Source organism: Nothobranchius furzeri, chromosome 5, assembly GCF_043380555.1.
Source record: "Nothobranchius furzeri strain GRZ-AD chromosome 5, NfurGRZ-RIMD1, whole genome shotgun sequence".
Classification (NCBI taxonomy): Eukaryota; Metazoa; Chordata; class Actinopteri; order Cyprinodontiformes; family Nothobranchiidae; genus Nothobranchius; species Nothobranchius furzeri.
In genome coordinates, this window is record NC_091745.1 from 58,620,465 (window position 1) to 58,630,907 (window position 10,443).

General features: G+C 44.6%; 2 protein-coding genes across 5 annotated transcripts; both read right to left on the reverse strand.

Annotated features, from left to right (window-relative positions):
- Positions 1–1,586: 1,586 nt before the first annotated feature.
- On the reverse strand, positions 1,587–5,137 carry cnih4 (cornichon family member 4). Of its 4 annotated transcripts, XM_070550959.1 has the most exons (6): positions 5,047–5,093; positions 4,420–4,587; positions 3,404–3,472; positions 3,181–3,293; positions 1,990–2,130; positions 1,587–1,919 (listed from the first exon to the last, which is right to left on the reverse strand). In XM_070550959.1, the coding sequence occupies exons 2-6, from the start codon at positions 4,486–4,488 to the stop codon at positions 1,892–1,894; spliced, it is 420 nt and encodes a 139-aa protein (XP_070407060.1). In that variant the 5' UTR covers positions 4,489–4,587; positions 5,047–5,093; the 3' UTR covers positions 1,587–1,891. The 4 variants fall into 4 exon arrangements, with proteins under 4 accessions (XP_070407060.1, XP_054596653.1, XP_015805020.1 ...); XM_054740678.2 differs by lacking the exon at positions 4,420–4,587 and having other exon boundaries at positions 3,404–3,450; positions 5,047–5,137; XM_015949534.3 differs by lacking the exon at positions 5,047–5,093 and having other exon boundaries at positions 4,420–4,675.
- A 3,826-nt stretch (positions 5,138–8,963) lies between these two features.
- LOC129163485 (uncharacterized) lies at positions 8,964–9,985 on the reverse strand. The gene is made up of 3 exons (XM_070551300.1): positions 9,840–9,985; positions 9,646–9,704; positions 8,964–9,570 (listed from the first exon to the last, which is right to left on the reverse strand). Exons 1-3 carry the CDS (start codon positions 9,842–9,844, stop codon positions 9,056–9,058), a joined length of 579 nt encoding a protein of 192 aa, XP_070407401.1. The 5' UTR covers positions 9,845–9,985; the 3' UTR covers positions 8,964–9,055.
- Positions 9,986–10,443: the final 458 nt, after the last annotated feature.

Consider the following 10,443-nt stretch of genomic DNA (forward strand, 5'->3'; position numbering starts at 1 on the left):
ACATAGAAGTCACACAGACTAACTAGTTGTTCCTCCTGATGAACTAAAACAACCTGGTGAAGGTGTCTGTGTTGTTGCTTCCATATTAGAACAGATGGCTCCAGCTGTCTCAGGCTGCGTTTGTCTTCCCAGTTCCTACAGCTTTGAAGTTCCTGTTCCCAGATGCAGCAAAGTAGCTCCAGAACCTCCATGTTTCACTGTAGCTCTGATCTGTTCTCTGAAAGCTTCTGGTAACATGGGGCCGGTGGGATTGGTTACCGTTCCACTTGTGTCTCGTCTAAAGGAGCTCCTTCCAGAAACATCAGGGCTCATTGGCATGGTGGGTACCAGTCTGGTTCTGGTTTATTTCTGTCAGCGGTGGAGCCCTGCTGGATCTTCATTGTGGTTCAGAATGTGATGGGTGTTGATCACCTTGACCATGGAGTTTTGGACGGGTTCCTGGGCTCATTTCATACAATCAGAACCATGTCCCCTTGAGTCCAGGGTCTGCTGCAGCACCAGGAACCTTCGGCTGGGGTTAGTGGACCTTTAACATCTCTACTCTTTGTCCAGCTGTGCTGTTTGTTTCCTCTGGGTCAGGATCAGTTTGGTCCGCACCATGGTGCCTAGCACCTAGCAGCAGGTTGGGTCCGTTTGTCTTGGTGTTGACAAATGATTACTCGTGTAAGCCAAATCAATTGTTTATTTTGGAAAAACAAAAAGCATCCTTCCCCAACAACAAAACTGAACAGAATTCAACACTGTATAAAAATGGAGTAACTCAGGTGATGTCCAGACAGAACCAGGCTGAGCTCCCATAATGCCTTCTGTTCTACATGACATCTCATCAGTGCTAGGAGGGCATGCAAGAAGAGCACGCAATGTGATAAAAACCAGTTATGTTTCTTAACAAGTAACACAAACTGTTTACGATCAGACCTGGTGTGGATCAGGATTCTGCTGCCTGAAAACACACACACTCACACCCCAGAAGGCTGAGCAGTTAGACGTGTTTGTGTGAGAGCTAATGGACAAATTTACTTCTCTAAAAGCTCAGACGGGATGGTTAGTGTCACAATCTCAGATTTCACAACATTCTGGACACACAGACGAACCTTTAGCTGTTCTGTAGCGTGTTTCCGTGTAAAAGGTAAACCTGTTTGGAATTCTGGGGTTTTACTGTAAGCTTCATCAGCAGCAGCTAAACGTAGCTCCAGCCAAGGAGGACGTTCTAAGTAATAAAATAACTAAGTGACATGAAACTGGCGCTGGCGTGAAGGTTTATAAAATAACGTCACCTGAACCGCTGGGTAATTAAGGAGACTCAGACTAGCCATTAGCCCATCAGTCTGAATGCAGGCTGTTCAGGAAGTAATCTAACTGATAAAAATATGACTTATGACTTTTACACAGAAACAAGGTTAGGGTTGTAACCTCAGGGGTCTGGATCTGCTGGTGACAAACATACTGATCAGAAAAAATAAAGAAATTCAAAAATGAAAGTCTCACCCCAAATCAGCAGGCTCAAAGGTGCGGGTGCGATGAAAACATGAAAACCACATCATCCAGGCTGGACATGGATCTTAAGATTAAAACAAGCCAATCGCTGCTTGGTGATAAACCTATCATTTTAATTTATTTTAATACGAGAGAGAACATGGAGCTGTTGTCCTTCTGGGACCCATTTGGAGCTGCTGTTGCTTTGTGAGCTTCCTGCCTGACAGACAAATTAATTAAAACCAAAGAGGTGACATCTGGTTAAATATTAACCATGCTCCTGTGAAACTCCAGACCATAACAACACAAACACCAGGGAGCAATTCAGCGCTGTGCTCTGAGGGGTTCAAGAGGTATGGAGCCAGGTGTGATGTCAGCTGGGGTCAGATCAGGTCAGGTCAGGCTGCTGAGGGCTTCAGTCATTGATCAGAGCCAGAATCATGCTGCAGAAACACAGAGAGCTCTTAGACACAGTCTGGAACTCCCACTCACCCCACCTGAGCTACAGGTTACCTGTACAAGTAAATGAAGAAGCACAGCAGGTGGTAGCCCAGCTTAATCATGGCCTCCTTCATGTGGGACTTGAGCAGACCTCGGTTGTGGATCTCAGTCGGGTCAAACACACCCATGTTTCCCAGAGGAACTTTCGCATACCTGCAAGAACCCAACAGAACAACTTCATTCTGCCCCAGACTCAGGCCTGAAGGGTCAAACCATCACTTGGTAAGCCATCCTATACACAGTCAGTCCACGACCCATAGACAAAGCTCGGTCATGAAGCAGAACCTTTGGTTGTCTTTTAAACTGTCCCTACATGCTATTGGACAACGCTAGGACCAATCAGAGCAACAAACATGACTATTCATCGCTATGGAAACCAGTCAACGAGGCAGCCTGCCTTACATTTTCAAAGACGACACAAAAACATTCTTTTAGTAAATAAATGACCTAAGTGCCTCTACCTGCTCACGACTCACAGTAACCAGCTGATCGCACTCGGACTGACGTTCAAACCAGCATCATTCCTGATCGGGCGCCATGTTTGTAGTTTATATCCATTGCAGCTCTGGTGCTAAGCTCACCACACATCTCCCTACAAACAGAGTGCTGTGATTGGCCCGACCTTAAACAGTTTGGTCCAACGGTAGACCTACTGAGACTAGAATAGAGTGTGGCTAGACCGACCTGTAGAGCAAAGTCTTTGTGGTGGTTTGTCTAGATTTCTAGACTTACTCACACCAACGTAAACAATTAAAGGTGAAAACCAACAATCGGGTCAGAAGCTGTGGTCGCTGGACAATTGTCGCCTATGAAGACAAGGAGCTGAAGAAACCAACAGGCCTAAAGCTGCCACACCTCTGGCTGGGTGGAAGAAACAGACATTGTATTAGTGGTTACCATAGTAACAGCTGGGTGATTTGTGAACAGGTAGACACAGAGCAGCCCGCAGTGGCAGAAGACTGATTACACCTTCCTGGAGTGTTTTCTGAGCCTAGACCAGAAGGTCTCCAGGAGCCACCCCTCTCTCTCAGTGGATATGTGGACAAACAGATCACCTTTGTTAACTACACACACACTGGTGGCTTCCTGTCACGGTCTACCCACAGCAAACATTTCTGCACCTTCTCCTCTAAGCCTGGTCTGAAGACACCAGTATTCCTACTGGGAATGATGGGAAGCAGAAGCTGTGTGGAAATACTTTACCTATAAATGTTCCAGGCGGCTACAGGCAGGTTGAGCAGGAATATAAACCAGTGCATAGAGACCAGCATCAGCATTGCTGAGAGACACTGGCCCACCATCTCTGGAATCACCCACTATACGTGCACACACACACACACACACACTAAAGTCTCCCAACAACAACAAAAGACAAAGTAACACGTGATGAAAGAAGTTTATTAGCTAAAAATCAACAGAGACTCACTTTGTTCAGCTTGGAGCAGCAGGCTCTGGCATTGATGTAGTCACACTCTAGATCAGACAAGGTGATAATCTGAGATTGAGGTCAAGGGTCACCCACTAATGAAGCATCACCAGGACTAGATTCTTTCATCTGTGCAACAATCAGATCAGGACCCTCCTGACCCGTACATGAATTCATTTCTTCTAGATTCGACTTTTACAATTCTGTATTATCAGCGTTTTCTAAAGATTCTTTTAGAGGCCTCCAGCTGATCCACATGCTGCTGCAAGGAGGAGAGATCAGATTTCCCCAGTTTTAGCATCACTTCATTGGCACCAAAACCCGGACCTCGTAAATACAAACGGAGCCCAGACTAGTCCAGTGTATGCCTATAGCAGCATAACAAAAGGGATGAGCCAGGATAACCCAGCAGCACATTGTGACTTATCTTGAAAGGTGTTTTACATATAAAGCTAAATTCCTTTTGCTTATTCTGAATTTTCTTGACCAAAGGGGATTTCTCCAACACATTAAACGATTTCTAGAGGAAGATCACAGTAGATAAGACATGATCAAACTGGTCGAGTTTGATATTTAAAACGAAAGATGATTAGGAAGACTGAGCTGTATAGCTGCTAATGGAGCTAAAACTCTGTTTTCCTGCGTTTCCTCCAACATCTGACACAAACACGCTGTTGTAACCATTTCCTGGACAGACTTTAAGCCCCGGACTCCTTCGGCAGATCTAGAACACACAGCTCTAGGTGTGGGTTCAGTTCGGCCCAGATTAGCTTCCTGAAGCAGTAAAAGGGTTTGAGTCCACCGCCTACCTCAGCAGGAGAGAGCTGATGGGTTTTAGTAGGACCACAGAACCGTCTTCACTTCTGTTTCCGTGTCGGTGACCCAGCTCGCTACATACCATTACCAACGCCTAGATGCGGGTACAAGTGTGCTCGCTGAGGACTAAACCATCTAATGAATGACTGAGTCAAACGGCGCTGCCGCGCACAACATGCAGCAATTATGTAAAAGGATACAAAGTAAACTGAGAGGAAAATCAGTGCACAGCAGTCCACCAGCGACAGGATAAACACTGCCGCCTCCATTCTTCTTCTTTTACTTCTTCCAGTTCTTCGTCTTCGTTTTTTTTTCCCTTATTCTTTTTTTTCTTTGTCTTCACAGTCGCTTTAACGCCACCCAGTGGACTGGGGCGTTACAGCGAAAAATCGTTTTTTTTTTTTACAAATATCATTTTTCCATAAGCTTCCATTAAAATATATTAAGTTGTTTCAATACACGATTAATATGATTTTCTCGTCGGTTCCTAGACTTCCATCCAGTGGCACCCCCTCACTAGTTAGTTACCCCCCCAAGTCTCTGTGTGTGTGTTCATTCTTGTACTCACTACCAACAGAGAACCATAAGTTTTACCAACAGCGTGAGGTCGTTTTTCAAAATGAGGACATTTTTGTGGTCCTCACTTTTTTAAGCTTACCAGATGGTTTTAGAGGTATCATGTGAATAAAGTTTTAGTTAGGGTTAAGAGTAGATCAGCACTGGTAAGGGTTGGGGTATGGGTTAGGCATAGTAGTCACTAAAATGAACGGAAATCAATCAAGGTCCACACAAACATATAAATACGTGTGTGTGTTTCTGCTCCTCACCTTTTTCAAAAATAAGTATGACTAGTTTCCAGTTTGCGTAGTGTCTTCTTTTATGCCAATTTCGGTTGTACAGACGCAACAAAATGCAACACTGCCCCCTGGGGTCACAAAATCTGAAGGGTTGCAGAATTTGGTGTAACACAGCAGGTGTCTTGTGAGTTAACAATGTTAGCTGAAACTCATGTGCTAACATCACAATATTGTACAGAATACTATCATGTACCAGACAATTAAATTATTGGTCAGTTAAAGCTTCTTTCTAGAGTATTTCTCTTATCGAATGACACCATCTAGTGGCTGGCAAGTGTATCACACAAGAACGCTGTTCCTTTGTTTTTAAGATGGCGAATTCGTTTGTTTATAAATTTGCTTCTGTAGCTGACCGAGCTAAAACACGTTGATTTACGAGTATTGTTCTCATGTCATGTTTTCATATATTTCAGAGACTTTCTTGTCCGTGAAAAGTTCAATTCTGCATCAGCCGAGGTATTCCTTAAATTTTAAGCGTCTAACTACAAAAACCAATCATCTGTCAACTGTCTCATACGTTAATATTTGTTCAACGATGCAATAGAAGTTAGTCAGCGTTTTGGACCAGGGGCATTTAATTTCAGTCCTGGGGATCCAGTATCCAGCACATAGTTTCTGCTTTACACTTGTTTCAGTGGTTTAATCACCTGTTCAACAGGTCAGGGTCTGCAGAAGCCTGTTAACCTGCCAATTCAAATATTCTCTTCACAACCAGAAATAAAATACCCCCACTTTAGACCTGTAGATAACTCATTTGTGGATGTTGAGTTAGGGTAGATTATGTGGTAAGGCTGAGAAAGGAGAGCCCAGGCAGGATTTTATCCCCAGACCCAGGGTGAGAGTCATGCACGCCAGTCAGCCAAAGGAATATCACCTTGGCCAAGAGGCCAGGACATATCAGGACACTCAACTGGCACAATTAGGACTGATGTCATCAAGGGAGTCAGTTTGTTTTCAGAATTGCTGGGGACAATAACCATACACTTGAGTGGGGTTTAAAATTTTCTGGGGACAATATAGGCTAGCACAGGGGTCGGCGGCTCTCTGTGCTTGTAAAATAATGAATGGATATTTAAATAAAAAGCTTTATATTTTACTGCATTAATTTTACATCTGTAAGCTAATTCTAAATGTAAAGATTGTCTGCGTAAACCTAAACAGTTCCAACCCGGTCTTACTGTGAGACCGGGTTGACGCGTCACGCTTGTGCGTAATCATGCGCTTCCTGAGCTGGAGGATGTCAGATTCTGGGATTCTCCTCAGCTCCTGGATGTGTCGCCACATTGGAGACAGGAACAAGCACTATTCAGCCAAAGTTTCATAACCAGGGAACATTTTCTAAGTGACAAGTCTCTGAGAGACAAGTTTTGGAAAACACTCGCTTCAGTTGGAGGAACCTTCCCGCATGCGCTCTGGTTCTGAGAGCCTGGATTTGTATTCTGAACAGTCTAAACACGTTTTAAAAAGAAACGTATGACAAAAGTGGCACCTGCTCAGTAAAACCACCAACAGGGTGAAAAATATCAAAATATTGTCAGCAGAGACGGGCTACAACTTCTGGATCATCTTTATATAAATCGTTTTATTGATTATCTTCTTATGAAAGATAACTTTGACGTACACGAGCGACCAGGCGCATTGCAAGATTTTCAAAAGTGTGGGGGATGTTGTCTGTGCCTAAAATAATTTCATGTTATTCATCTTGTTAGTGTAATTTCCATAATAGCGGAGCAGGTACGAATTTTAGACGCGTCACGCATGTCTCCGTTTTAAACATGTTTAAACTGTTCAGAATACAAATCCAGGCTCTGTCTCGTTAGATTGGTGTAACTAAAGTTTGTACTGAATGAAACTTTACATTAAACCATGTTGAAAAGAAAAGGATCCGATTAAATCATTTCCCCTCATTTACAGTCACGACATACAGCGCAGTGCGCGTGGCTCTGGGGTTAATCAGGTTTAGTTTTTTCTCTTTGCAACAATCTTCACAAGAAGGCAAAACAGTTAAATGGCAGGTTACAGATATTTCCATTTGACTGTATTTTGATGGATAAACTCAAGGATGTTGGTTGTTTTTAAAGAATTACCCCGACGCACACTGATGCGCATGGATGAGCTGACATTTCAATACGCACATCGCAGAGGTAACTTGATTCCCATCAGAACATCAGAGCTTTATACTGGACATGTGTTCAGCACGGCTCGGAGCGCCCACGGTGGACAGTGGGCTGAAGATCTGAGGGGTTCGCAGCGCAGCGCAGAACCACGGTGCATACGATAAGATTTCCTCCCACTGAAGCGGTCTGGAAACCCGGTCTCTCTGAGGGATGTGTCACTTGGAAAAATGTTTTTATGAAATTATGAAACTTTGGCTGAACAGCGCTTGTTCCCGTCTCTAATATGGACACGCATGACGCAACCAGTCTGAGGCAGAATAGCAGCTCAGAAAGCACCTGTAGAGACATTTGATCACGCACAAAGTTTATGTGGAGCAGAAGCGGTCGGGCCACGGCAGGTGAAATGTTCCTAGCCTACATGAAGTGAAACTGTTTAATTGTAACATTAATATGTTACTGGACACGCTGGTCTGGTTGGTTAGACCAGTGTTGGAAGTGGAAAACACACACACCAATTAAAATAATGCTGATAGCGTGGACTAGAAGACAGGTGATGTTTACGTATTTAAATGATGATCAGGCTGCTGTAAAATATAATCTCCATCCACATCCAGACACAATTATCCTCTATTCTTTCTCTATTTGCTCTGCTCTTGTCTGGGATGGCGTAGCTAATGCTGCGCGCGGCGCACCTAACTAGCGGCTGATGCACATTTTACGCATTTGGAGAGGTGCTTTGCTTTTACTGGAAGATGGTCCACTTAACGCACGGGTGTAGACTAAATATTAATGACAAATGAATGAAAATTAAACTGGGAGTTTTTACTTCATATTTTATAAATAAAAATGACGGGGGAAAACATTTGTCTTTTTAAACGAAATTTTCTAGCGCGTCCTGCCTGCTTCACTAAGTCACTGCTTATTAAGGTCCGTCCAAAATTACCGTGGCCCATGAAAACCTGGCACCGCGCCTGTTATAAACCTCTGCAAATTGTTGTTCTTCACTTTATCAAACTCAGACTTTGTACAGCTAATGTCAAGATGTAAAATTATGAATTCAGTCGAGCTCTCCCGTCCCTCCCTCTCCTGGAAACCCGACATCGGCTGGGAGGTGAAGAAGGAGATTAGGCAAACAGAGTGAGAGTGCGACATAAAGAAACCAGACTGGTGTGGAGGTGAGCAAAACAGCTGGAAAAGTGTGGGTGTTGAATCCCCCACGGGTGCGACGCCCATGCGAGCGACCGGTACCTGCTGCTGTCACCTGGTTGTGAGCAGCGCTCTGCTGTCTGAGGATATAGGCCCTGCCCACAACGCTGCAGCTGCTGCGGTGTTTTCTTTACTGTGGGAAATGGGTAATAATGGCTCTTTGATGGGAACAGGTTGCCAACCCCCGGTATAAGATCTGAGCTGGTAAAACAAAAATCCTCATCAGCAGGCTTTTTTGAAAGTGGGGGGGACACAGCTGCCAATCACAAATTTTGCCGGGGACATGTCCCCGGTGTCCCTAGTTAAAATGACACCTATGGATGTCATGTTGGAACTTAGTCCAAAAATAAAATCTTTAGGGTTTCTATTTTAAAGTTTGCACTGACCAGTTTGAAGTGGCTGTTAAGCCCAAATTAAAGAACTCAATTTTACACAGCGACCCATTAAAGATTCAGGTCTCAAACTCAAAATGGAAGTGTTAGAAGATCCATACTAGTCAGACATCAGGTGACATTTTGTACCAGAGTAATCTTACAAGGCAATTCAGTGTGGGGGAAAAAAAGAGAGCTTTCTAAAAAGTCTTTATTGAAGAGCCAGACTTCCCAGAGCAACATTTTTAAATATTGGAGCCTCAAACATCTTCAGCAGCCTGTGACTTAAGCCTTGTGATGATGTCCTTTGCCGTGGTGGTGATGATGATATTGAGGCTCATCTTGGTAGAGCTGCGTTGGGGTGTAGCGGAACTGGTTGAACAGCAGGCGCTTAATGTTGTAATTGGACCGAGACTTGAAAGCGTACACCTCATCCTCGTCCTCCACAGGAGTGAAGACTGGCTCATCCTCACCACTGGTGTCAGATGAAGAGCTCCAGGTCTCCTCCGTCTGCTGGAGAGGTCCACTGCTGCCTGTAGCTCCTTGCTGACCAACCTGAGGGACGCCCTGCTGGACCAGATAAGGAGAAGAACCCTCACCCACAGCAGTACTGGTGCTGCCACCATAGTAAAGCCCTGGATTGCTGCTATAACCCACAGAACCACTGGATTGCTGAGGATAGCCACTGTAGCCCACGTAGCCACTAGCCTGTCCCACAGGTTTCTCATAAGCTGGTGGGGACTGAGCTTGTCCAGAAGGTGAAGCCAAATACATCCACATGGGTGGTTCACCTTCAGGGACTAAAAAGAAAGGTCAGTGTCATTTACAGCCTCACCTGTTCATCTCAGGTGCACTATGGTTCAGACTCAGCTTACCTGCTTGTTGAGGAGCACAGAAGATGCCTCCGATCAGCAGGAAAGAAATCCACAACACCCTGCAAAAAACATCCTAGGTTAAAATCTAGTTTCATATCAGACGATCCAACAATTAAACTCAAATCAACCTCATCCCATGAAACTTCACTGATCAAGGATCGGGACATAATGTACTTAAGGCTGAATGGACTCACCTCATTTTGCTGCTAATGCTGACAGACTGCACCAACACAGAGTTCAGAACCTTCTGATAGTGACTCCAACCTGCAGGAACTGGTTTTAAATGATCCTCAGGGTGGCTGGAGACAATTGTAGCTGATTGCTGAGTGGGAACAGCTGCTGCAGGAACAGCAGGTTTTTTTTATTGGTGATATTAATAATAACTCCCTGTGCATGCAGGGGTTCTCTCCAGGTGCTCCGGCTTCCTCCCACGGTCCAAAACCATGACTGTCAGGTTAATTGGTTTCTCTAAATTGTCCTTAGGTGTGAGTGTGTGTGCTTGATTGTTTGTCCTGTGTGTCTCTGTGTTGCCCTGTAATGGACTGGCAACCTGTCCAGGGTGTACCCCACCTGCATGCCCAGAGACTGCTGAAGATAGGCAGCCCCCCCCCCCCCCCCCCCCCCCCCCCCCCCGCAACCCTGCAAGGATAAGCAGATAAAGAAAAAAGATGGATGGATAGATATTGATGATGAGTCTGATGGTGTCACATCTCAGAGCAGCTTTTACAACTTTGGATCATGAATTTCTTCAAGAGAAACTTCAAAAGTAGGACAGGGTTTAGGAAACATTTAGGATTT

What these genes read in the sequence shown, in the direction of transcription:
- cnih4 (XM_070550959.1), bottom strand. Translation starts at nt 4,488, where the DNA reads ATGGAGGCGGCAGTGTTTATCCTGTCGCTGGTGGACTGCTGTGCACTG. An exon ending in GCTGCTCCAAGCTGAACAAA is followed by an intron (nt 3,294 to 3,403) that starts GTGAGTCTCTGT and finishes GTGCACGTATAG; the next exon opens with TGGGTGATTCCAGAGATGGT. An exon ending in GCCGCCTGGAACATTTATAG is followed by an intron (nt 2,131 to 3,180) that starts GTAAAGTATTTC and finishes GGGTTCTTGCAG; the next exon opens with GTATGCGAAAGTTCCTCTGG.
- LOC129163485 (XM_070551300.1), bottom strand. An exon ending in CTGTGCTCCTCAACAAGCAG is followed by an intron (nt 9,571 to 9,645) that starts GTAAGCTGAGTC and finishes CTTTCTTTTTAG; the next exon opens with TCCCTGAAGGTGAACCACCC.